Raw genomic sequence first — 27,991 nt, 5'->3', positions numbered from 1 at the left:
CTCACAACCTCTTATGTGTAATTTTGTATAACAATGAGGGTCTCCCTCCATTACCATGAAATTTCCCTTTTCTCTCCCTTTCCCTCCTACCTAATGTGTCTGTTTAATGTTGATCTTTTCTTCCTGCTCTTCCTAATTGTTCAGTTTTCTTTGTTTTCGTTCTTATTCCATTTCTTCCCTGAAAGTACAAATCAGCAGGAATACCTAGGTAGTAGGCTATCTTTCACAGAAGAAGGAATCTGGTATGACAAGATGGAACTTTAGTAAGAATGGAAAATTGAAACTGGACATCTTAATCCTCAGTCTCAGTTGAATAGACTACAGTACTTTTTCTATTCATTTTAATCTTTTTTTTTTTATACCTGGGGTAGAACTTGAGCACTTCACCCCTAAGCCATACCCCCAACTCTTTTTATTTCTTTTTTATTTTGAGACAAGGTCTTGCTAAGATGCTTAGGGCCTCACTCAGTTACTGAGGCTGGCCTCAAACTTTTGATTCTCTTGCCTCAGCTTCCCAAGGGTTTACTTGGGATTACTGGCGTGTGCCACCACTCAAGAATCTTTCTATCTTTTTTGGGAGGAAATAAATAGTAATGGGCAAAATTCAAGCTAATCACTTGATTAAGAATTTAGTTATTTAAAAATCATTGGTGCCAGCTTTCCTCACTGATTCCTCATCTGTGAGACAATTTCAGAACAGCTTTTCCTGGTTGTCTTCCCAATCTCTGGGATCCATACCTTATTACACACTAACAGGGAGTATGGTGGGGGATGGACTGAGAAATGGAAAGAGAAAGACAAAGGATCACTGCTTTGGGAGATGGAATCATGTGGAGAAGAAAGGGGAGACCCCAAAGCCTATGCTGTAGGATTTAGAGAGGCCACAGTCTCCACTGGTGCCAGTTTTCATCTCAACATCATGTCCTTCCATTTCCCTCCACCTGTCCAGGCAAAATGAAGCTGACTCTGGTACAAATCTTTTTCATGCTGCTGCTGCTGCTGCTGGGCCTGGGGCTGGGCCTGGGTCTGGGGCTTCACATGGCCGCAGCAGTCCTGGAGGATACTGATCAGCCACTGAACCAGTTTTGGTCCAGTGACTCACAGGACAAAGTCGAGACCACTGAGGAGGGAAAAGGCACACAAGCCACAGAAAGCCTGGTGCTTAGCAACAAAGGAACAGAGCAACCTGACTCGCCAGAAGAGACCTTCTCCAGTGAAGATGAGGTGGGAGGAAACAAGGTGCTCAGAGACAAGACTTTCTTGCGGAGCAACCAAGAAGATTTTAGGCTTAGTTTGGAGGCCAGGGAATGCAATAGCATGATGGCAAACAAGGTGAAGGAGCACAATCGCAGCTGCATATTTGAGTACACATTCATCCACGAGGAAGTCAACACAGTCAGAGCTGTCTGTAGCAGTCCTGTTGTTCCCTGTGACCTCAAGGGGATAAAATGTCACAGAAGCCCCCGTCCTTTCGATTTGACATTCTGCAAGTTGTCCAAGTCCGGCCAGCTCACTCCTAACTGCAATTATCTGACTTTCATTCTGGAAAGGGTCATTGTCATAACCTGTAATGGCATGAACCTCCGTTTAACATCTATACAGTGAAGCAACTAGTCCTCTTCTTTCTCTTCTACCTTATTCTTTTTCTTTTCCTTTTCCATTTCTACTTCTCAAGTTGCACTCCTCCTCTTAGGTAATCTTGCAGAGAATTTTCTAGGAGGAGAGGATGAACTATTCTTTCTCAACATCTTCTAAAAATGTTATTCTTCTTTGCCTTAGGGGCCGTCCAACATGCATTTTGTCCCTGGACTTAGAGGTGCTGAAGAGAGTAATGATGCTCAGTTTCTCCGGGTTTTCTATTTCTCCTCTCCAATCTTTGCTGTGGAAGGGGATAAATAAAGGACTGCTCCTGCCCCTCCAGTAGCCCTGGTCATTAGTCTGTTCCCTGATCTGAGTTTGCCTTTGAGTGTGGACTGGCAGAGTCCACACTCTGCTTCCTATGTTCCTCCCTGCGACCCACCTCAAACCTCTACAGCAATCACTTGAGACTTCTGAGGTTTGCACACCTATACTTTTTTGCACTGTGGATGCAATTAAAGTGATTGTGTTTGTGACTGTGTCTAGAAAACCACGTGGACCATGTTTCTTTCCCTGAGCCTGGAAACACAGAACCTAGGCTTATGGGTAGACAAGTGGTACAGTGGTGCACATCAAGACAGAACATGTGCAGGGGCATGGACTGTTCTCTTTCTCACAACTCTTCCATTTTCTCTGGATCTTTTCAGAGATTCCGTCAGCCCAGAAGGACACTTCTGCTTTACCAGGTAAGCAGAGGAAGGTCCTATAGAGTCAGGCAGAAGGGCTGGAGGGAAGGTAGGTCAGGAGAGTGAAAACGAGAGAAGCAGAGAGGAAAAGAGAGCACCATCTTTCCAAGTTAAGTATAAAAAGTAGAAGAGTGTTCATAGTAGATGCTCATTATACGTGGGATGAATGAGGTGGGAGGAGTCTTATTCTCATTCAGCATCCTTGTCCATTTCTTTTTAAATATTTATGTTTTAGTTATAGGTGGACATAATTTATTTTACTCTATGTGGTGCTGAGGATTGAACCCAGTGCCTCACTCATGCTAAGCGAGCGCTCTACCTCTGGAGCCACAACCCCAGCCCACCCTTGCCCATTTCTTGTGCTAAAGAACAAGAAAAGTTGGTGAAAGAATAATTTCAGCAGATGTTTGAATTTATTTAAGAAGGGGAAAAACAAAATAAATAAATAAAATAAAAAGAAATAAAAACAAAGAACAACAACCACCAAAAACAAACAGGGAAGGGCAGGGATGCTACGGGGTTGAAAAAACAGAGGATGCAAGTGGCTGCCCTCAGCCTATTTCCTCTAAATTCATTTTTTTTTTTTAAGTGTAGTTAGAATGCATAGGGGCAGGGAAAGTTTGAGGAAATGGCTAGAAGGACTCACTGTGTGGTTTGGTTTTTAGATCTCCTCCTGTTGGAGTTTTCTTCAGCTTCACCTTCATATCTGGTAATAGACCTAAGAGTCAGGAATACACATACACGGGAGATGGGAAAGAAGAAAAAGTTCGATTACTCTGACCTGTCCCCCCAACTCCCACAGTCTCTGTTTTCCTATTTCCTTAATTCTTCCAGTTCTTACAGGCAGACAGCCACTTGGATGTGGTAAGATTCTCCCATTCCTCTGACTCATCCTTCCTAGCAATGGCCTCTTGTAAACAATGCTGGGCAGGAAGTGTGTCTGCGTTTGTGAACTGCCCTGACATTTGAGGAGTGGATAGAGGAGAGGCAGGCGGTGAGGACACAGCCAATGTAAACTCCTCTTCTTCCTGATGGGGGGAGAGAAAGAAGGTCATGTAAGACAAGGGAAAAATGAGAAATGGAGTAAGAAGAGAAGAAAAAAAGAGTACAATCGGAGTTAGAAATTTGGTAAGTAAACCCAGGGGTATAGTATTGGGAATGAATGGGAAAGGGTTCCTTCCATGGGTGACTTCACTCTAACCAGAAGCCAAAGAGGCAGAGTGAACTAGTAAGAGACAGGGATAATTCGGAGATTAAAGCCTGTCTTCTCTCACTTGCAAATACAGCTACATTCTTTTATGGGTCCCCAACTTTCTCAGGGCTCTCACACCGCTCAGTGAAGACTCCCATCTCCTCATTTTGGTCTCCACTTTGTAGGAATCAGGCTTTTTCTGACTGTGGAGATAAACTCAAGAAACCAATTTACAAAATACCCTACCGGCTCCTAGTGGCTTGAGCAGGAAAATACAGCTTCTGTGGCCGAGGTAACACAGTGACAAGGCTTTGTGGATGGACATCTCACCTCCTCTTTACACTTCCAGTGTACATGCTTGTGACAAGTCCCTGGACCTTTATCCACAGTTCCTGAATTCCTAAAACTCTAAAAATCAAGTTTTTTTTTTTCCAAAGTGACTTTAAAACTCCTTTTGATGTAGCACCTGACTAAATTGACAAGCGAGGCTACTTATTATCTTTATTTATGCTATGCAATCATGACACATTTCAATGTGGAAATATCAATGTGTTTGATCATGAGTACTGCCTAAGATATACTCTTCTATGGGTGTTTCAGTAGTATGTTATGAATGTATGTGCACAAAAATAATATTGTTTTTAAAAATTCAAAAAATTCTAAGTTCCCATATGCATTGATCCCAAGTTTCAGTTAAGGGATTGTGAACCTATATTTACTATTTAATGAGCTCTTAATTAATTTGAGTATATCATATATGATCCTAGTTATGCTACAAGCATATTTGTGGAAGGAGTTATGTTATAAAATTCTTTTATATTCTTCATCAGCACATTTATTGATCAATACTTTTCTACTTATTGATTCTCCAGTACTTTCTCAGAAGTTATAATAATTGCAAGGAAGCACAGAATCACTTAATCGGATTAAGAAATTCTATAACTCCAATCAAGTACCACAAAAATGAAGAGAGCTGAGTAGCCTAACCCATGATTCAAAGGGCTTCATATGAATTCTTTTCTTTTCAAGATAAGCAGGAAGGAATCTATTATTGTATTTCAGGCACTCTTTTTAGATGCTCTCATATATTTGGTTTTATTTTATTCCTATAAGGAGGTAGATTATGTTTGCTCCATTTTAAAGATAAGTGATAGCTCAGAAAGTAACATTTTCTGTTGCTATAACAAAATATCTGAAGCTAGTTACATATAAAGAAAAGAGGCTTATTTAACTTCCAGTTTTGGAAGTTGATCAGTGGTTCTATCAGTTTGGTCTATGATTAGGGTCCCCTTAGTTGGGTCACATGTGGCAGAGAGCATCATGGAGGAAGTAAATGCAAGAGGGAGAGATCTCAGGTAAGACAGGAAGCTAGATACTTGGAAGGGGCAAGTCTTGCTCTTTTTATATCAACCCACTCTTGCAAGAACTAACCCCTCCACCAGACCAGAATTGATCCCTACCAAGAGCAGGGCTCCCAATGACTTAATCACCTTTTACCAGGCCCTACTCCTTAAGGATTCCACCACTCAACACAGCCACACAGAGGACCAAGCCTCTAACACATGAACACTTTACTGACAAACCATATCCAAATCACAGCCCCCGCTTACCTTGATGAGAATCTCCCAACTCATATATGGCTGATCCGTATTTCAGATGGAGGCTTCCTGTGCTTCTCTTCATGTGCTGCTTCCCAATTTGAAACATCATTCTGTTTTCTCACAGTGATTCAAAAGGATGAGATTCAACTCTATTCAACTCTAAGAAGTTTAGGGCCTAGATTTTGTTTGTACATCAGTTAAAAGCATTTATTGTGCTAAGAACATACGTACTAGATATTATAGGTAAATGGGGGCGGGGGAGAGACGAGAGAGAGAGAGAGAGAGAGAGAGAGAGAGAGAGAGAGAGAGAGAGATGGGGGAGAGACAGAGAGAAGCAGAAGAAGACCTCCGAGCTCTGGTTCCTCATGAATATCGGTCCTGACAGTCTGGATGATGATGGAGACACTTCTCAATGTTATTCAAAGTTTTAAAAATCACAGCCAATCTAAACCATAATATATGTTTAAGATTTGAACTTTTACTAGGATAAAAAAATATGAAATATAAAGCTTTTTCAGAATCAATCTCTTGCTGTTAGTCTTCTCCTTAAAACTCTTTCTCTCTTATGGTGTGAGCACTCTATTACAAAGCCACAATCCCAGCCCCTATAGACTGTTTCTTTTCTTTCAGTGCTAGGGATTGAACCCATGGCCTTGTGCATAGGAGGCAAGCACTCTACTAACTGAGCTATATCCCCAACCTACCTATAGTCTGTTTCTTAGGTGATGTAGCACTGAATGCATTAAAAGTGGCTGAGAGGGAAGAATCAGGGCCAAAAGATAAATCCCCTACTATTTGCACACTCAGATACTGTGTTCAGAACACTCTAAATATTTTTTCTCAATGTTGAAGGTTATTTGAATTACCTTGGGAAGCTTTAAAAATATGAAAAATGCAATTCCAAAAGTCCTCCTTCCAGCAATATTCATATAATTAGTCTGAATTGGAGACTGGGCATCAGGCAAGGTCTAGTCATGGTGGGGCTACATTACTATATCTTCTAAGGTAGTTTTTCTGTGAATCAGTGTTTCAAAGACTGTTAACAGAGATGTTGAAGTGATTTGGGAGATCCTCAATTAAATATAGATAAATGGATCTTTTTTCTCAAGATCTTGTAATCTTTAATATTAATATGTGTTGTGAATCACTAATAATAGAGATCATATTTAACATTTCTGTAATTATTCCCATGAAATAATCTACCCATTCCCATCATTAGTAACATTTTTCTAGAACTGTTTCCAGTTTGAAAACACTGTTCTAGACTTTCTTTTCTTTCCCTAGACTTTTCTAAATCTTTCACCTTTATCTAATACAGTTATGATGAGGCCTATCCTAGAGACTGACATCTAGTTAAGATTATAAATAATCTATGCTCAAATCCACAAATGTGGTTTTGTATACTATAAAAGAAAAGAACCAGTTCAGACAGACAAAGGATATATGACCAAAGGTCAATAGTGACCATTGGTGGCCCAGAGTCCTAAGTTCATCATGTGTCTAGGGCGTATTTGCATCACCCCAAATCACTATGTTAGCACCATTCAGGTGGCTCATTCTCACATGATCCCGCAAAAGAAATACCATACTAGCCAGAGGGAGCAATCTACTTGCCAAGTCATCCTCTTGGAATAAGCTCCTGGCCTTGGAGACTCAGAATGACCCCATAGGTGCAAGTCCCAGCACTCTTTCAAGTATTCCGGTTGACCTCACACATGGGGGTGGTACTCTAAAGAGGAGAAATAGGACCCGAACCCATGTAAGCCTCAGTTCTATTTCAGACAGACGTGAGAAACAATCGCAGCACTGCCATTTAAAAGCAATTATGCCCAAGGTAGTTGTTCTAAGCTCTCAGCACTTCAGGATATTTATATGTACATGTGTATGATAAAACCTACTTTTTACTGTTGCAAGGATTACACCAGATTAAGAGTTAGTTTGTGGGGCTCAGTGAATGGCAGCTGCACTTAGTGGTGCTGTTGCTGGGCTCTCTGCTCAGAGAGAACATATAAGTATTTTGACGGGTTCTTTCTGGAGGCAGTATTGTAACACAAAGTGCAATACCATCTGCACAGGTTTGAGTTTCAGGTGCATTGACTAGTGTGTGGATCTGTGGGATCTTATAGAACTCCTTAAATTTCATTTCTTTGGTAACAAAATTTATATACTTGGAGAGAGTGCAGTTCTTTGACATGAGCAAGCAGGATCATTGTCCTGGGCCTAGCCCCTCAGGGTTCCCCTACAATTTGGAATGTAATCTTCTACATACGAAGATCCTTGTGATGGGATTTGCTGGAGCTGCAGTGCTCTCTGGGAGTGATGCTCTGATCTAGGACTTGGATCTTTGTGGGCTTGGGTCCTGTTTTCCCTCTTTTTTTTTATTGATATTCTTAGTATATTAAAAACTTATAAATTAGTAAGAAAAGTAGTTTAAAATTGAGAATATGAAAAGACAAGAAAACATGAAAAAACACACTACATTAATATCAGAAAAATGCATGTGAAAACAAAAACATGATATTTTTCACCTATTAAAATGGAAAAAATAAAAAAAATATATAATATCCAGTGCAGGTAAGGGTATTGCCACTTTCATACATTGCTTGAAAGAGCAAGCTGGCAGTATGTGTCAGTACTGTCTACGTATATCCTTTGATCCAATAATTACACTGTCAAGTGTCAGTCTCCTAAGGAAATAGTCACGGACATGAACAAAGATTGACAAAGATTTTCATCAATAGCAATTATAATTAAAAAAAATGGAAATGACAAGGACCAATCATAGAGGGTTAGTAAAATAAATCACGGCTCATTTTTACAATGGAATGTTACAAATTCCTTAAATGTTTTTCAGGCTATTTAGTGACATGGGAAAATAATACAATATGAAATGAAATTTAATACTATGTAAAACTGCACTGAATGCTTCTCTAAGTGACAACCTGATCTTAAATTAAACAATACAATTCAAACAATTCTTTCCCCTGCTCCCAGAATGCCCTTCTTTGATCCAGCCCATCTTTCCAGGGCTCCCAGTGTAGATGCTTCTCTGCCGCTCTAATATATTCCTTGCTCTTCTTTTGTTGCTGAGCCTCCTCGGTACAAACACTTCTCTGCTTAACAATCCTCGACAACAGAGAGAAGATATTTTCATACTATCTTAAACTTCTTAAAGGACAAAGTTTTCCCCAATATCCAGCACCTCCTTCTTGGCTGCTCCAACCAACTCTCTTAGGACATTTTTTTCCCCCAATCCTTACCTCCTTCCTCCAAAGCACATGATGACCTCTTGAATATTTCTTGAATGAAGGATCTAAAAATATAAATCCAATCCAGATAAAGGAAATCCAATTACTGAGTTCAATTCTTGTTGGATTATAGGAGATTTTCATATTTTTCTCCACACTATCCTATTTCATCTACATTTCAAATGAATACCATGTATGATTTTATAATAAGGAGAGAACAAACAAAATTGTACTTTTTCCTTCATTTAATTGTCTCCTAGGTCTAGATAAGAAATACGCATGCTTGACCTTGGATAATAGATAAAATTCAGTTCCGTATACTTTGGAAAACTTTAAAAAACTGTGGTAGTCAGGCATGGTGGTGTATATGAAATGTACTGACCAACTTGCAAGTAGCCTGTAATCCTAGCTACTTAAGAGGCTGAGGCAGAAGGATCCAGGTCAGCCTGGACAACTTAGCGAGAATCTGTCTAAAAAAAAAGAAAGCCAGCAAATATCTCAGTCTCTCTCTTGCCAGGTAAAGCAGACTGAGCTATCATCTAGCAGAGTTTCATCCCTAATGGGGCCTAAAGAACTCCAAGGGACAGAGTTGTTGCTATTTTCAGCAACATTTTGATATAGCACATAATTTGTTGATGTTCCTGACTCTGTACCTTGCATCTTACCCATTTTTCTGCTCTCATGTTTGCAGATTAGACTCCAGTTATTTTCAGAAAATGATTCAAATCACAGTGATGTCACTTCTAAGAGCAGCTAGACTGGTTCTTTATTAGAATTATGATTCAGAAATCAGGTTAGAGGGGGCTGGGGATGTGGCTCAAGTGGTAGCGCACTTGCCTGGCATGTGTGCGGCCCGGGTTCGATCCTCAGCACCACATACCAACAAAGATGTTGTGTCCGCCGAAAACTAAAAAATAAATATTAAAAAAAAAATAAATTCTCTCTCTCTCTCTCTCTCTTTAAAAAAAAAGAAATCAGGTTAGAGGTTAGATTTAGGGGAAGAGGAAGGAAAAAAGGAAGATAGTGGTATTAAGACTAAGTAAAGGGAAAAATGAGGAAAATATGTGTGCTCATATTATGGTATCATAGTTTATTACTTATATATATATATAGGACTGAGAAGGTATTAGGGTTCCAGGTTCCCATTGTTTGAAAATGTCAGCTATCTTTCACTGGCATGAAGCTCATGTTGGAATTATATTCCCATAAATTTATTGTGTATGCCTGTACATAAGGATATAAAATTATTAATTATAAAAGATGAATGGGATTTTCAGCACCTTTATCAGGTGACAACAAGAAAATCAAAAAAGCAAAATAGCCCTTATTCTATGAATGCTTTTGCATAAGTTTAGCACAGTAGTATTTATTGGATATTCATTCAATAAAGAAGATGAGGCACTTGGTCTGTCCTTGAAGCATCTCTACAAATGAGAACCAGAATGGATAACTGTGGTAGGAAAAGGAAAGCGATGTGATTAGATTTAGCACTGGGCACTGCTCTGGAAGCTGGGATAGCTACACTAAGGAATCTGCTGATAAAGTCTTTTTTTTTTTTTTTTTTTTTAACCAGGCAGGTGCAACCATTCCCCAGCTGCTGTGGATGTTCCTTGCTGAGAATTCACAAGTATCTTCCTCAGCGGGGAATCGTTTCCAGTCTGTGGGGACCTCCTGGTTGGAAACACATAAGAGTTCATTTCCTTCCTCAAGGATAGCCCACAGCCAATCACTGACTGATAAGATGTAGAGGAACCTACCCGGACCTCTTGTCTTAATTTTATAGCATTAGTCATGTTTTAGAACTCCCCATTGGTAAGGTTTGAGGATAGATTTTTGTTGAAATCATATCTCTGTTTTGCTTTTTCTTCTTTCTGTACTCCCTAAGAGCAATTCCTCAGAGTACTCCCTAAAACCAAAATTACTAACTCAAGAATCTCCATCTTAGGAGCTGAGCTGCACCCCCAGCCCTTAAGATCACCTTTTGAAAGGAAGAGTGTCAGTGAATGTATAGAAAAATTTTAAAGCTATCATGACAACTAAAAACTGGCCTAATATCTTTGCTGAAGGCAAGCCCTGACAGAAGCTGCTTCTTCAGAATGCACATATTGTAAGGAAGGGATAAGTAACTCATTTTACTTGAAGTCCTCCATGGAACTGAAGGACAGAAGCCCAGGTTGAAGCTCACTTCAGACTGGCAGGCAGGGTAAACTCTGGAATGTCAGTGAAGCATAGCACTTGTTCATTTGCTCTGGGGTAAGGTAGTTACCATTCCTTGAGAATAGTGCAGCAACATTATGAGATCTGGCCCTGCAAGCTTTAGGAAGTTGGGCCACATCAAGAATGTGTTGAACTCCTGGCTCTAACATTTATTCGCTGATCTTGAGTAAGTAACCTCTCTGGTTCATGTTTATCAGTAAGTAGGCATATCCTAATTGAAGTAACACAATGCCTTATACACTGCAAATGTTCAATGTATGTACATACACACACACACACACACACATACATATATATTTTTTGGGGGCAGGTACTGGGGATTGAACTCAGGGCACTCAACTACTAAGCCGCATCCCCAGCCTTATTTCGTATTTTATTTAGAGACAGGGTCTCGCTGAGTTGCTTAGCACCTTGCTTTTGCTGAGGCTGGCTTTGAACTTTCAATCCTCCTGCCTCAGCCTCCCAAGCCACTGGGATTACAGGCATGTGCCACAGTGCCAGGCTCACACACACATATATATATACACTCGAACTCACATTTTTTTCTAAGTCCTATTCCCAAACATTGGCTGATATGGCTTAATCTACTCTGGTTCTATAGACACTACCACTGAAGAGGGAGATGAACCCAGGAATCAATGGCCCTTGAATCAAGGATGTTATTCGTACAACAGGTTCCCAATTTTCTCCATCTATGGATAGTCAGCCATTGCTCATCACTATCTGAGGCTACAGAAGCTATTGGTAAGAATTGGTTTTTAGTTGTCATGATAGCTTTAAATTTTTTCTATACATTCACTGATACTCTTTCTTTCAAAAGGTGATCTTTTTTTAAATTAATTGATTTTTCAAAAAAAAATATACAACAGTGGAATGCATTAAAATTCTTATTACACATACAGAGAACAATTTTTCATATCTTTGTATATAAAGTATGTTCATGCCAATTCATGTCTTTATACATGTACTTTATTTTTTTGCATTACAATTCTTATTACACATATATACCATAATTTTTCATATCTCTGTTTGTATATAAAGTAGGTTGACACCCAATTTTTGTCTTCATACATGTACTTTGGATAATGATGTCCATCACATTCCATCATCCTTGCTAATCCCCTGCCTCCTCCCTTTCCCTCCCATCCCTCTGCCCTAAGTAGAATTCATCTATTCCTCCCATGCTCCCCTTTCCTACCCCACTATGAGTCAGCCTCTTTATATCAGAGAAAACATTCAGCATTTGTTTTTTGGGGATTGGCTAACTTCACTTAGCATTATCTTCTCCAATGATATCCGTTTACCTGCAAATGCCATGATTTTATTCTCTTTTATTGCTGAGTAATATTTCAATGTGTATATATGCCACATTTTTTTTTATCCATTCAACCACTGAAGGGAATATAGGTTGGCTCCACAGTTTAGCTATTGTGAATTGTGGTGTAGGGAAGGGGAGCATGGGAGGAATAGATGAATTCTAGATAGGGAAGAGGGGTAGGAAGGAAAGGGAGGGGTAGGGGATTAGCAAGGATGGTGGAATGTGGTAACATCATTATCCAAAGTACATGTATGAAGACACAAATTGGGTGTCAACCTACTTTATATACAAACAGAGATATGAAAAATTGTGGTATATATGTGTAATAAGAATTATAATGCATTCTGCTGTCATTTTTCTAATCAATAAAAAAATTAGAATGAAAAAATATATAAAGAACTCAAAAAAACTTAGCAAAAACAAACAAATCCTCAAATAATCCAGTCAATAAATGAGTTAAGGAAATGAACAGATACTTCATAGAAGAAGAAATATGAATGGTTAACAAATATATGAAAAATTGTTCAACATTTTTAGCAATTAGAGAAATGCAAATTAAAACTACACTAAGATTTCACCTCACTCCAGTCAGAATGAAATTGTTAAGAATACAAGTAACAATAAAATATAAGTAACAATAAATGTTGGCAAGGACATGGGGAAAAGGGTACACGTATACATTGCTCGTGGGAGGTGCAACCTCTCTAGAAAGCAGTATGGAGATTCCTCAGAAAACTTAGAATGGGACCACCATTTGAACCAGTTATTCCACTCCTTGGCATATGGCCAAAGGACTTAAAATCAGCATACTACAGTGACGCAGCCATATCATGTTTATAGCAGCTGAATTCACAATAGCTAAACTATGGAACCAGCCTATATTTCCTTCAACAGATGAACGGATAAAGAAAATATGGTATATATACAGAATGGAATACTACTCAGCCATAGAAAGAATGAAATTATGGCATTTGCCAGTAAGTAGATGAGATTGAGAATATCATGTTAAGTGAATAAGCCAATCCCCTCAAACCAAAGGTCAAATGTTCTCTATAATAAGTGGATGCAAACACACAATAAAGGTTGTGGGGAAGTAAAGTACAGAAGTTTATTGGATTAGCCAAAAGGGAATAAAGAAAAGGAACAGGGGATAGGAATAAGAAAGACAGTGGAATGAATCTGACACGTATTTACATATATGAATACACCACAAGGAATTTCCACATTACATACAAACACAAGACGGCAATCCCAATTATACTAAGATATACTCCATGTTTGTATAAACATACCTAAATATACTCTGCTGTCATGTATATCTAAAATAACATATTTTTGGCAGTAAAGCAGCTTGATGATTAGAACACTATATAAATTCATTTTTAACTCTAGGTTAATAAAAGAGCTGAGGTTAATTTACAAATTATAAACAGGTTTGTAATGAAGGCTGATTAGCTATCAATTTTATTTTTAACAATCACAAATTTAGAGTTTATATATCAATATGAATCTTTTCTAGCAGTTGTAAAAATATACTTAAAAGAGGCAAATTAGCTTATGTCTAAAAACCTGTCAAACATCAGATTCTCATATCTGATGTAAATATAACCATTAAAATTAGGAAATGAATATAACATTTAAATTACTAAATGAAGATACAGAAAAACAGTTAATTTCAGAAAGTACTGATATGATTTATAATCAATTTTCAACATCACTAACAAAAAACCCATAAATTTTCACTCATTACAGAGTGATGCCATTCTAGAAATCAGAAACAGAAACCACACACGGGTTATTAGCATTTTAAATCATCTTATTTTCTGGGGCTCACCTCAGGCCTGGAGCAATGAAAGAAATACCAAATAATTTCCTTGAATTAGGAATTTGACCAGTATGTGTTAAATAATACTTAATAATGAGCCCTTTTAAAACTTAGTACAAACTTGGTCTAAATATTTTAGTGCGTAAACTGCAAATTCTCAAGTCTGTTGAACAGTTAATAATTTACATGAATATCATATAGAGATAAAAGAAATACAATTTATCAAAAGAAAACACAGCATATTTGAATTATGAAAGTTCTAATATTTTAATTCTGAATCAAGCTGTTACTCAAAAAACCAAAATTACTGAAAAGCTAATTCTCAAGAATCCAATTTTTGCAAAGAATAAATAGGAAAATAGCAGAATCTCAAAAGATTAATCCCTTTAGATTTTATCTTAGACTGTTGGCATTAGGCTACATAAATAATATTTTATAAACATCAATTCTACTTGGAAAAGTCTTCATAAATGGGCTTTTATAGCAAAACAACAGATAACTTTCTAAAAAGTGAACATTTACAAATTCCTTTCCTCTATATTTATTTCTTTAATGGCAATCTTTAGGTTACTCATGGAAATCAAGCAGAGTTAACATTTTAAAAGTTATTTAATTGAAAAAATTGTAATAGGCCAGAAGTCAATTTTGTTACAAAATTTTAAAGACATCCTTATTATCAAAAATTTCAGATTAACTTAATTGTCACAGATTTACTAAATCATGTGAATCAAAAAAAATTTTTTTGGGGGGGGCTAATTTAACAGGTTTTAAATTATGTGTTTATTTAATCTAAAAACTGGTTTGGAACTATGCAAACAAACAATACCTAGGATATAAACATGTTGGCACATACAAGAAAATTTAAAAGCTTAGACTTATCACAAAATTAGGATAAAACTTTATTTGTAGTTTTGTATTGTACTTTTGAAATGTAATTTAAAATTATTCAGATAATATCAAACTCACAGAAAAGTTCAAGTACAGTACAAAAAACTCTTTTCTGTAGCTAGTATGTCTTTCTTGTTATAATAAGGCTATTCTATATAACCACAATGCATTCATTGAAATCATGACAGTGATGTGTGCCACCATCTAATTCAGATACCGCTCAAATTTCACCATCTGTCCCAAAGATGTCTTTTATAACAAAAAGAATGGTGCATTTCTTTTAATAGTCTTGTCTCTTTTATTCTCCTTGGGCCTGAGATAGCTAGCTCCTTTGGCTTTCTTGGGTCCCTTGACTGATTCTTTTGAAGATTCCAGACCAATTATTTTGTAGAATGTCCCTCAATGTGTGTTTGTTCTGATTAGATTTAGATTCTGTGTATTGGCCAGGGATGTTAGAGAAATAAGGCCTGTTTTTCCCCTGCCTTCTCCCAGTTCCAGTTAAATTTGAACCACTATTGATGTTTACTTTGTTTACTTGATTAAGGGGAATATGCCCCTCTTCTCTAATAAAGACATTATTGTTTATGCTTTGTAACTAGTGTTTTGTGGTGGATATATTTTGAAACTAAGTATTTAATTCCTTATTACATATTAAATGCATTCTTTTTTTTATATTACTCTGGACTCAATGTTTTATGAGTTATAATCTGTCCCACATTAGCCAGTGAAAACCCTTTTACTCTCTTTTCTCTGTTCTTTGACATGTTTTCATCATTCTTAGGCAGTTCCTTGCTTTGATGGTTCAAGCTCATTATATGTGTGTGTGTGTGTGTGTGTGTGTGTGTGTGTGTGTGTGTGTGTTTTGGTACTGGAGATTGAACCCAGGGTTGCTTTACCACTGAACTACACCCCCAGCCTCTTTTGTTTTTTATTTTGAGTTGCTTAGGGTTTGCTAATTTGCTGAAGCTGACTTTGAACTTGTGATCCTCCTGCCTCAGGCTTTTGGGTCACTGGGATTACAGGTGTGTGCCACCACGCCTAACTCATATTTTCCTTGCCCTAGAACCAGTCATTTTTCTAAGGAAACCAGGTCAATTTTGAAACCAGTATTTTGAACCCAAAGTGTGTGCTCGTTACTATGAGGGTGAGAGACCTCTATATCTCTCAGAGTTGGGAATGTAACAAGAATTCTAATCTTCATGTGTCTCTGTGTTTCTCTCCCTGCTCCCTTCCTCCACTCCTTTTGCATTTTTATTATGTATCTATATAAAAAAAAACCATGGGTTTACATCAATACTTAATTCTAATCTAGCTCTACAAGGTGCATACTTGTTTTCTCCCTTTCCATGTTTAAGTTGTCATTTCCATTGTTATTATAACTTTAATTTATAACTCCCTCTCCCACATTTTCCTTAATACATTTGCTCATTCGATTTATTTTTACATATGTAACCCATCTTCCATTGTTTTGCTCTCCCCTCTCCCATAATGGAAGCCCTTTACCTACTCTGGTTCTGACTGGTCCAGGATGCCCCTCGTTTGGGTTTTGATATCTCACACCAGGCCACCCCTCTGAGTGGACACCCCTTCACCTGCCCTGGATCTGACTCAGCCCACACCAGTGGAACAAGCTCCTCCTCTCTTGGGCTTTGGTTTCCTATTCCCCAAGCCAGGTGGCCCCTCCTCAGGGATGGCTACCTTGCTGTGCCCCACCCAGTGGCTTTTGTTGAGGAAAGGAGGAAAAGGGAAGAAAAGAGTTTTTATTTTTCTTTCTAAAATTAAATCACATGATAGCATTTTCCATACTGCCTAGTATTCTTTAGAAGTTTTTTCCTAGTTATATTTTTATTTTATTAATAAAACATGATTTAGTTAATTAATTTTCTACTTTTGAACATTAAGGAAACTTCCAGCCATAAACAATCAGTTTATTTTCCTTAAAACAAATTCCACCAAGTAGAATCACAGGTCAAAAGAGTTTAAATCATATCAAAGCTTTAGATACCTATTCAAATATTCCCTCTCTTTGAAGCTTTACTTTACTGTACACTCCCACCTGCAGGCCACCTAATGGGCCCATGGCACTATATCCTTTGTATAATTTGGTATCATATTTTATTTTACTCTCTGACAGTACATGGCACTATATCCTTTGTATAATTTGGTATTATGTTTTATTTTACTCTCTGACAGTTTCATAGGTAAAATATGGTTCCTCTTTAAAAAAATATTTTTTTAACATTGCATGCCTTTTGTTAAATAGGCCTAAATCACTTCCTAGTGTCTCAGTGTCTCCTCTACCCCAAGATTCTCTCCACTCTGTGACAAAAATTCTCATGAACGTTCATAGCACATATACTCTTTTTGCTATCCTGAAACAGAAACGGAAATCTCTTTAAATTTGAGTGGATTATTCATGGTGGCCGTGTAGTTTCATCAGTCTTGTTCCATGTGTTGAATCTGGGGCTCATTCAGAAAATACCCAGAGAAGGCTGGTTCAAAAATTTCTCCTAAAGGAAAATCGCAGTAAATGCATAGGTTGTTAAGCACGATCGGGATTTCTTTGCTCATCCACCTCGAGCTTTACCACAGGCCTTTCAGGGGGGAGCAATACCACCGGGTTTAGCATTCTGTTATTTTTGGACCAAGGATTGAACCCAGGGGTGCCTAATCACTAAGACATATCCTAGCCATTGTTTATATTTTATGTAGAGACAGGGTCTCACTGAGTTGCTAAATTGCTGAGGCTGGCTTTGAACTCTCCATCCTCCTGCCTCAGCCTCAGTTGCTGAGATTATAGGGATGCACCACTGAGCAGTCTCCCTTGCTTAGCATTCTTGAGAATGTCTAAACCAGCCTGGACAACAAACTGCCCATGCTGGGTCCCACTGGGTACATATACAACATATGTGTGTGTGTGTGTGTGTGTGTGTGTGTGTATGTATATATATATATATATATATATATATATATATATATATATATATATATAGAGAGAGAGAGAGAGAGAGAGAGAGAGAGAGAGAGAGAGAAGATGGACACAATACCTTCATTTATTTATTTACTTTTATGTGGTGCTGAGGATTGAACCAAGCGCCTCATACATGCTAGGCAAGTGCTCTACCACTGAGGCACAACCCCAGCCCCCCCTTTCTCACTGCTTGGTGCTTGGCCTATATATTAGCCTTTTTCTTTTTTTATTTGTTCTTTTTAGGTATATGACAGTAGAGTGTATTTTGACATATTATATATACATGGAGTATAACTTATTCTAATTAGGATCCCATTCTTATGGTTGCACGTAATGTGGAGTTATACTGGTTGTGTATTCATATATAAAGATAGGAAAGTTATATCCAATTCATTCTACTGCCTTCCTATTCCCACCCCACCTTTCCTTTCATTCCTTTGTCTAATCCAGTGAATTTCTAATCTTCCCCTCCCCATTCTCCCTTGTTGTGGGTTAGCATTTACATATCAGAGAGAATATCCAGCCTTTGGTTTTTTAGGAATGACTTATTTTACTTAACATGATATTATCCAGTTCTGTCCACTTGCTGGCAAGTGCCATAATTTCATTCTTCTTTATGGCTGAGTGATATTTCATTGTGTATATAAATACCAATTTTCTTTATCTTTTCATCTGTTGAAGGGTACCTAGGTTGATTTCATAGCTTGGCTATTGTGAGTTGAGCTGCTATAAACATTTATGTGGCCATATCACTGTTATATGCTGATTTTAAGTACTTTGGATATAAACCAGGAAGTGGTATAACCAGGTCAAGTTGTGGTTCCATTCACAATCTTTGGAGCAATCTTCATATTGCTTTCTAGAGAACAGTTCCACTAGCAAAGTATAAGTGAAACTTTTCCCCACCTCCTCCCCAATATTTATTTTTACTTGTATTATATATATATATATATATATAATATTAAGTATATATATATAAATTTATATATATAAATATAAATTTAAGTATATATATATATATATATATATATATATATATATACTTAAATTTTTTAGTTGTAGTTAGACACAATACCTTTATTTCACTTATTTATTTTTATGTGGTGCTGAGGATCGAACCCACGGTCTCGCACGAGCGAGGCGAGCACTCTACTGCTGAGCCACAACCCCAGCCCCTTTATTTGTATTCTTGATAATTGCCATTTCTGACTGGAGTGGGGTGAAATCTCAGTATAGTTTTAATTTGCATTTCTCTACTTGCTAGAAATGTTGAGCCACTTTTCATATATTTGTTGATCACTCATATTTCTTCTTCTGTGAAGTGTCTGTTCAGTTCTTTTGCCCAGTTATTGACTGAGTTATTGGTTTTGTTATTGTTGCTGTTAACTTTTTTGAGTTTTTTTTTTTGTATATTCTGGAGATTAATGCTCTATCTGGAGTGTAGGTGACAAAGATTTTCTTCCATTTTGTAAGCTCTCTGTTCATTCTTGATTGTTCCTTTGCTGTAAAGAAGCTTTTTAGTTTTATACCATCTCCTTTATTTATTCTTGATTTTACTTCTTGTACTTTAGGAGTCTTGTTGAGGAAGTTGGTTCCTAAACCAACATGGTAGAGAGTTGGGCCTATTTTTCCTTTTAGTATGTGCAGGGTCTTTGGTCTAATGCCTATGTCCTTGATTCACTTTGAGTTAAGTTTTGTGCAGGGTTAGATTAGGGGTCTAATTTCATTTTGTTACATATGGATTTCCAGTTTTCCCAGCACCATTTGTTGAAGAGGCTATCTTTTTTTCCAATGTATGTTTATGGCACCTTTTTCTAATATGAGAGAACTAAATTTGTGTGGGTTTATCTCTGTGTCTTCTATTTTGTACCAATTGTCTACATGTCTATTTTAGTGCTAACACCATGCCATTTTTGTTACTATAGCTCCATAGCATAATATAAGCTCAGTTATTGTGATGCTTCACTTTTCTCACTGAGGATTGCTTTGGCTACTTTGGGCCTCTTCTTTTTTCCAAATGCTTTTTTCTATTTTCTATTTCTATGAAGAATGTCATCAGAACCTTGATAGGAATTGCATTAAATCTGCATAACACTTTTGGTAGTATGACCTTATTTTTTTTGTGTGTGTGTTGCTGGGGTTGAATCCAGGGCCTTGTACATACAAGGCAAGCACTCTACCAACTGGGCTATATCCCCAGGCTAGTATGGCCATTTTGACAATATTAATTCTGCCTATCCAAGAGCATGGGAGATCTTTCCATCTTCTAAGGTCTTCTTCAATTTCTTTCTTTAGAGTTCTGTAGTTTTCATTGTAGAGTTCTTTTACTTCTTTTGTTAGATTGATTCCCAAATGTTTTTGAAATTATTATGAATGGGATAGTTTTCCTGATTTCTCTTTCAGCTGGTTTGTCATTGGTATATAGGAACCCAACTTATTTATGGGTGTTAATTTTATATCCTGCTACTTCCATGAATTCATTTATGAGTTCTAAAAGTTTTCTAGTGGAGTTTTTTGGGTTTTCTAAATATAGAATCATGTCATTGGCAAATAAGGATAGTTTGAGTTCTTCTAGGGTTTCAAGGACTATTGAAGTGTTCAAAGAGGCATTCCTGTCCAAGTTTTTAGAGGGAATGCTTTCAATTTTTCTCCATTTAGAATGATGTCGACCTTAGGTTTAGCATATATAGCTTTTACAATGTTGAGGTATATTCCTACTTTCCCTAGTTTTTTTAGTGTTTATTTATTTATTTATTTATTAGTGGTAGTTGGACACAACACCTTTATTTCACTTGTTTATTTTCGTATGTGGTGCTGAGGATTGAACCCAGGGTCTCGCACCTGCGAGGTGAGTGCTGTACTGCTGAGCCACAATCTTGAGCATGAATTGATAATGAATTTTATCAAATTCCATGCCTTTTTAATATTTTATTTGGAGACAGAGTCTCACTGAGTTGCTTAGGTCCTCTCTACATGATTAGGCTGAATTTGAACTCATGATCCTCTTGTCTCAGCCTCCCAAGCTGCTGGGATTACAGGCATGTGTCATCACGCCTGACATTCAACTAGTCATTTTGAAGTGACTCTTTTAATGTTAATCCTAGAGTAGAAAAAGATTTAGTTAAAAGTCTTTTTGTAAGATGGAAAGTCTTTCCGTGGGTGGGTCCTATTTAATAGTGACTCATTACATACAGAAATGATCAAATATCTTCATAATTATCCTCAAAATTCCTTGGTTCTATAATTATTTTGTCTTTTCAACCATGGTCACTTAAATCCATCCTGTGGAATAAAGGATTAATATTTGTCTAGGTGAAGTTATGTATAAAAGGCAAACTCAGCAAAACATGACTCTTACCTCATTTCACAACTTTTAAAATAATTATGGTGAAATATATGTAACATAAAATTTGCCATTTTAAGTATTCATTTCAGTGGCATTAATTACATTCACTTTCAAAACTTTTTCGTCACTCTAAACAGAAACTCAGTTACTTCGTTTTCATTTTACATTTATAAAAATAGTTCATGCACACAGCTAAAATCTATTGTCTCTTTCCCTACCACTTTCCAACTCCAATACAAGTCCTAAGAAGTGCCACTTCTAGCTCTTGCCTCATCAGCTATAGAAATGTTGTTCCTATCTATTCATTCATTAAGTACATATTGACTTCACAATATGACAGGTTAACATTTAGCTCAATTCCAACTCACTTTCCTTTCTTCCTCCTAAAACTGCTGTATTTTAGCTTTTTATTTTTCTGATTTAGTAATATACTAACTTTCTTAGTGTCTGCTTCAGTTATGCCCTAGGTAAGTCCTTGTTTTGTAAGATGATATTAGTGGCCTTCACTCTATTCTCCTCTATTTTCCAAGTTTAGTCAACTGTTCTTGATTTTTACATTTTCATGATTATTAACATTAATATTAATTCTATAACCAAAATTAAAACTATGTTTACTGGCTTTAAAAGCTGAAAATGGATATACTATATTTCTAAGTATTTCGAATATTGAAAAATGTTTTCTAGAGATCCAATAACACCATAACTTTTAAAGCAATGTTATGTATTTTTCTGGAGTTCATCGTTGCCTTTTATTTTCTTATATATTTTGCAAGCTATAAATTCTCAAATTCATTAATTCTTTCAATTAAGTTGAATTTCCTGTCAAGTACTCACTTTTCCCCAAGATTTCTCTCTTGGAGCTTCTGCCCTTGCAGGTGTTTCCCAAAGCTGTAATCCTACATCCCACGTGTTCCTCTTTCTTGGCCTACTTGCCTGTGTTAGCTTTCCATCACGGTGACAAAATACCCAAGATAAACAACTTAGAGAAGATTTATTTGGGCTGGTGGTTACAAAAGTTTCAGTCCAAGGTTAGGTTGGCTGACTACTGTTTTGGTTCTAGGTGAGGCAGAACATCATAGTGACAGCAGTGTGTAGTTGTGGAGGCTGCTCACCTCATGGCAACCAGGTTGGGTGTGTGTGTGTGTGTGTGTGTGTGTGTGTGTGTGTGGAGAGAGAGAGAGAGAGAGAGAGAGAGAGAGAGAGAGAGAGAGAGATAAAGAAGGAACTTGAGACAAGGTAATACCTTTTAAGGACACACTTCCAGTGACCTACTTCCTCCAACTAGGTCCCAGCTCATCAAGTTTCTACCACTTCCTAATAGGCCACCAGCTGGACACCAAGCCCTCAACACACAAGCTTTTGAGGGACATTAAAATCTAAACTATAATACCCCATTTATTTATTTGTTTATTTAGCCTATCCCCAAGTGAACTGATAAGAAAGTTTGCTTGAAAGGTACATGGTGTGAATTCTTGCATATCTGAAAATGTATTTATCATATTGTCAAATTTGCTTGACAATTTTTCTGGGGATAGAATGATAGATTGCCAACAGTTTCTTCTCAGAATTGTGAGAACACATTTCTTCACAGTTGTCTGTCTTCCAGTTAGTTGTCCATCATCTGATGCCATTTTGAACTGTTGTAAGTGGTGTTTTCATTTCCCTTGAAAGATTTTAGGATATTTTTATACCTGTATTCTAAATCTTCACATTACTATCCTTAGGTATAGGTCACTGTCTCCTGTACTGGGGGTAGGGAGGTTTTAATTAGGAATCTCAAACCTTTGGGTCTGAAAAAATTACTTCAGCAAATTTTCAATTTTCCTTTTCCTCTCTTTTCTCTTTTATAGAATTCTCTTAGTTAATTATTTGATTGGTTGGACTGCTCTTTCATATTTTATCTTATTCTTCTACATTTTTCTCATCTTTCAAAACTAATTTTTTGATTGTATCTTCGACCCCGATAATAATTCTTCCTCCCGAATTTACGTATTTATTTTCCAAGTGTTTATTGTTTTTAAAGTTCTTTTTTAATAGAGTCATTTTTTGTTTTATAAAAGCAATAGCTCCTCAAATAACTCAGAATATTTTTATGGAGGTTATTAAAGCTTTATTCTTTAATCTCTGCTTTGTGATGTTTCTTTTACCTCATTGCCCCTCCTCTACCAAAGCTGGGCATCCAACCTAGCGCCTCATGCATGCTAGGCAAGTGTTGTACCAATGAGCTACACTCCAGTTTCTCACTTCATGTTTTGTAAATACAATCTTTAAAAACGTATGGAGACAATTCAGTATGTGAAAAGAATGGAGCTTGCAAATAAATGAGGCTAATTTTGTAGCCTTAGGAATACAAGTTTTTCTTTAAAATAAAGGTAATTCAATGTAGTTGAAGTTACATGTGTGTATGTATACACATTTACATTCACAATTCTGACGTGTTGCTGAACTCTAGTCTTGACTCTGACCTTTTGCATTCAGCACGTATAATGTATATGTGCCACCAGATGGCACCAGCACACTAGTCTCATGATTAGAATTGTAAAATGGAAGTCAGCATCTTGTGTTTTCTTAATAAATGAGTATGCTGGCACTTATCTTAATAAAATCTGGAAGTGTAAAAGAAAGCTTGGTCCTCATCCTCAACACAAACCTAATAACCAAAACAAGGTTTTGAGGAAAAGGAAGAAATTTTATTGCTTTGCTAGCAAAAGAGAAATTTAACAGTGGCTCACTTTATATTTGAATATAGCCCTTGCTGCTCTGTCACTGTAACTTATTTTTTAAATGATCTTTTTTTTGTGTGTGTGTGCTGCTGGGATTGAACGTAGGGCCTTATGCACACAAGGAAAGCACTCCACCAACTGAGCTATATCCCCAGCCCTATGTGTGTGTGTTTTTTTTTTTTCTCTTCCTCTCTCCTTGCTCCTCCCTAATCTTTCCCCTTCCCTAATCACAGAGCAAAGAGGATTACCTTTCTTCCCCATCCTAGACAGAGTGAATCTGTCCTTGAGTACAAACCCACCATAGGAATGAAGTAATCCAGACTTTGGGGATGGTACCAGAAGATTCCAGAAATAAGGATATCTCAAATTAACAAATGAATTACAACTTCAACAGAGAACATGTAGGATTCAACCTTTGATTCACCTCTTTAAAAGCCCCCTGTTCCTGATGATGGGCAGAATCACAGCCTTGGGGACAAGAGTCCCCTATATTTCTCCTTTGCTAGCAAAGCAATAAGCCTTTTTCCTTTTTTTCAAAACTGTTTCCTTATTATTGGATTGGAACACAGGGGACTGCTGTCCGAGAGTCTGTGATTCTCCATGTCACGGGGACCAGGAGGGTTTTAAAGAGGTGATTTAGAGAAATGAGATTTAGGGAGGAGAGATCAGGAAGGAGAAGTTCAGTGAAAAAAAGACCAGGGAGGACAAGGTCAGGGAAAAGAAGGATGGGGAAAAGAAAGACACATGTTGTAAAGGTCTGGCGAATCGTCAGAGGGAGAGACCACACAAGAGACTTACTCCATGCAATTGGCAAAAGGGGATATTTATTGGGGATCCATTCCAGCGCGCTGGGACTCTGTGCTCACTCAAGAAGGGAGAGCAGCCCAGAGCCCAGAGCAAAGGTCAAGCAGAGCTTAAGTACACTTTTTGGAGAGGGTGGTGGGCTTTGCATACATCAGAATAAATCATCATGAGGCGCGGGGAAATTGAACAACAACTCTGAGACGTGATTGGCAAATTCATTGGCGGGAACAGCTCGGGCAGGGGTGATTGGTCACTCCTAAGCGAGGTACACATTCAAACTGATTGGTTCGGGCCCTGTGACAAACTGCACAGGGCCCTAGGCTAAATGGCTACTAGGATGTTGTCTTAACTATCTCAGGAATCTGGGTGTAACAGAGGAACTTAATAATACCTAATATTTTACATTTTAATTCAAGCTTTCCAGCTTAGAAACTTTACCCTTTCAATGTAAGTTTTAAAGCAACAAGGGATATAGTGAAAGCATAGAGTGAACCCCTGGGCTGCCGAAAGCTCGTTCCTTGTCCTTGATGCCAAAAATAAGATGATTTGTCTGCCATACAAAAATTTTTATAAAATTATAGCTATTAAAGCTAGTATACTATTTACCCACAGAGTTAATCAAATAAGCCCAATAGAGAACCTAGAAATGGACCCATGTAGCTTTGAATATTTGACAAATGACAGCCTTCCCTAGCTACAGGGTAAGGCTGGACAGGTAGCAAAAGACAGGAGTAGGGGGATAGCATTTATTGGGATTGTCTGTGGGAATGTCAAGATAGGCAGAATAAACAGTTTAGGATTGTCTAGTTTTGAATAATTTGGGGGACTTGAAACCCTCGGGATGTCCTCTAGTAACCTGGCACCTGGTCCTGGGCAAACTAAGGCAGAGGTGTGGCTCTGGATTGATAAAGTCACATATCAAGTCATATAGCTGAGTCCTGGGACAAGCAGTTTCTCCTCTGCCAGAAAGATTTTTTTTAAGACATTAAAATATCATAACATGCCAAAAATAAACAAAATATATAAATAATATACCAAGCAATTCAGTTCCTGGTTATATAGCATAGCTAAATCCCCTTTCAAATGTAACTGGAGACATGAAAGAATATTCTTAGTAGTATTGTTCATTATAAATAGCAGTATGAAAACAAAAGGGAATGCTACACAGCAGTGAAAAGGGAAACTGCAGCTTTAGGCTTCATATGTATTGCATAGGGTAAATACAATGTAGAGCAAAAAAGATACATCTAAAACCAGTATAGGATTTGATTTCATTGCTATAAAATTCAGAGTCAGGACAAACTATTCCTTCCTCCTCTGTCTGCAGGAGGAGCTATTTCTTCACTTACATGGATTTGTGTATCAAGGTAATTGCAAATGCTTATATAATCAATGTGGAGTACATTACCTATTTGGTACAAAAATAAAAGTCATTTGTCCCTTTTCAGGAGACGCACAATTTTCCATGATACTGGAAAAAAATGATCTTGAATTTTTTTTAGAGTAGGATAATATGATATAAACACTTAAAATCAGCATGCTAAATTTCATTTAATGTTTTGAAATGTAAGTGGATTGCATAACCCCAAAATTTAATGGAATAAAAGTAACTAATTCATTTCCTGTGCTGCTTTACTTTTTCTGTAGTTCTGAGGCTGGGGGACGAAAAGAAAAATCAGTGTAGGTAATAAATAATTGGGTCAAAAAGATGTGGACTGATTCAGGAGGAAATAAAATGTTAATTCCTGCAGGAAAATTCCTCCTCTTCAAGCTGTAGCCAAAGATATCTGCCTCCAGGGAATTGTCCCTCCCTGCAGGGAGTTGTAAATGGAGCCCCTCTTGGGGTCCTTTCCTGCCTGGTTCCTTTTCAGCCCATTTGGGCAGATGTGGAGAGGCACCCCTAGAAACCTTCTTTCCCACCTTTGGCCCACCTTTTGGGCACTAGTCACATAGGCAGGATGGGTGAGGAGAGGCCATGAAAACAAAGGAAATCTAAAATGTATAAAAGGGGCAGGACACCCCCACTTCCTGTGACATCCAGCTCTGGGTCCCTTCACTGGAGAGAAGTCTATCTCTCTTCTACTCTTTAAATTAAACCTGCTTTCTACGCTTGCCTCAGTGATTCTTAGGTGTTCAATCTTCAACATCTGGGGAAATGGAACTCGGCCCTGATTCTCATCACCAGCATCATTTCCAGAGGCCAGAAATCTGAAACCAGTTTCACTGAACTAAAACCAAGGCATTTGTAGGGAAATATTCCCTCTGGAGTCTTTTTTTTTTTAAATTAAATTATTTATTTATTCTAATTTGTTATACATGATGGCAGAATGCAATTCATTTAATTCTACACATATAGAGCACAATTTTTCAAGTCACTGGTCGTACACAAAGTATTTTCACACCATTCGTGTCTTCATACATGTACTTAGGGTAATGATGTCTAACTCATTCCACTGACATTCCAACCCCTTTGCCCCCTCCCTTCCCCTCACTTCCCTTTGCCCTATCTAAAGTTCCTCCATTCCTCCCATGTTCCCCTCCAACCCCCGCCCATTGCCATTATGAGAATTTGTTTCCTTACCCTTTTCAGCTTCTAGAACTGAATTCTTAGTAATTCTTGGCTGCCAGCTCCCAGCTCTCTTCAAATCCATTAGTAGCATCTTCTCTCCCTCACCCTGTTTCCCTCTTCTGTCACATGGCCTTCTCTTTTGTCTGTAGTCAAATCTCCATTTGCCTCCTTCTTAAAAGGATCTCATAAGGACACTTGAGATCGTTTTTAGGGCCCACCTTAATAAACCAGAATACTATAGTAGTTTTATTTTATAGGTAAGTCTCTTACACTGATCAGCAAAGCTCAAGAGCATAATTGGAAAACTAAATCTCATTTCTTGTGGTCTCCATGCCCATGTGAAAGTGCTCCAATGAGAAGCAATCTTGTATTGTTCCCAGTTGGTCCTGCCCTTTGGGCTCTCCCATTGTTGCTGGAAATAGACTGGTGGAGAAGCAGCAAGCCGAAATTGGAGAACTCCAAACTTTATTTTACATTGGTGGGCCCAGGGGAAAACAAAACTCCAAATTCCAAGCCCTGCTTCACAATTTCTCACAACATTGATAGGCTATTTGGTATCATCTTAGACCCATACTATCATTGTTCCCCCCCACCTCCTCTTTTTTTTTTAAATCCTAATCTACAAGGCTGAAGGCCTTGTCAGGGTCTCTAACACAAAGCATCCTCACAGAAACAGATAAGAAGAAAGGACCTTTTCACAGGAATCTGTTACTTTTCAAGAGGGAGTAGTCAAACTCCTAGGGCAGTTATTTCCAATGCAGAAAGTAGAATTAATCCAAACTCTTTGGGCTGCCAGTGGCAGAAATGCAACCCTAACTAGCTAAGAAGATATGAGGAGTTTATGCCAGTGCCATGATGCGTGCCTATAACCCAGTGGCTCAGAAGGCTAAGGCAGGAGGATCGAAAGTTCAAGGTCATCCTCTGTAATTTAGCAAGCCCCTAAGCAATTTAGCAAGAACCTGTCT

General features: G+C 37.7%; 1 protein-coding gene and 1 long non-coding RNA gene across 4 annotated transcripts in view; one reads left to right on the top strand and one right to left on the bottom strand.

Moving 5' to 3' along the window:
- Positions 1-27,991, top strand: part of Rnase10 (ribonuclease A family member 10 (inactive)) — a 101,907-nt gene that overhangs the window by 1,460 nt on the left and 72,456 nt on the right. The window contains exons 2-3 of one of the 2 annotated variants that reach the window (XM_078049899.1): positions 950-3,452; positions 11,184-11,326. In XM_078049899.1, coding sequence (XP_077906025.1) covers positions 955-1,605 — 651 coding nt within the window. In that variant the 5' untranslated portion in view covers positions 950-954 and the 3' untranslated portion in view covers positions 1,606-3,452; positions 11,184-11,326. The remainder of the gene's footprint in view (positions 1-949; positions 3,453-11,183; positions 11,327-27,991) is intronic. The other variant, XM_078049900.1, reaches the window with a different exon arrangement.
- Positions 340-27,541, bottom strand: LOC144377781 (uncharacterized). 2 transcript variants are annotated; one of them, XR_013438869.1, is made up of 5 exons: positions 27,039-27,541; positions 5,127-9,272; positions 3,166-3,352; positions 2,971-3,042; positions 340-1,879 (listed from the first exon to the last, which is right to left on the bottom strand). It is a non-coding gene; the product is annotated as an uncharacterized LOC144377781 (long non-coding RNA). The 2 variants fall into 2 exon arrangements; XR_013438870.1 differs by having other exon boundaries at positions 340-1,565; positions 2,971-3,352.

This window comes from Ictidomys tridecemlineatus, chromosome 5 (genome assembly GCF_052094955.1).
Source record: "Ictidomys tridecemlineatus isolate mIctTri1 chromosome 5, mIctTri1.hap1, whole genome shotgun sequence".
Lineage (NCBI taxonomy): Eukaryota > Metazoa > Chordata > Mammalia > Rodentia > Sciuridae > Ictidomys > Ictidomys tridecemlineatus.
This window is presented reverse-complemented; position numbering and strand designations above follow the sequence as displayed.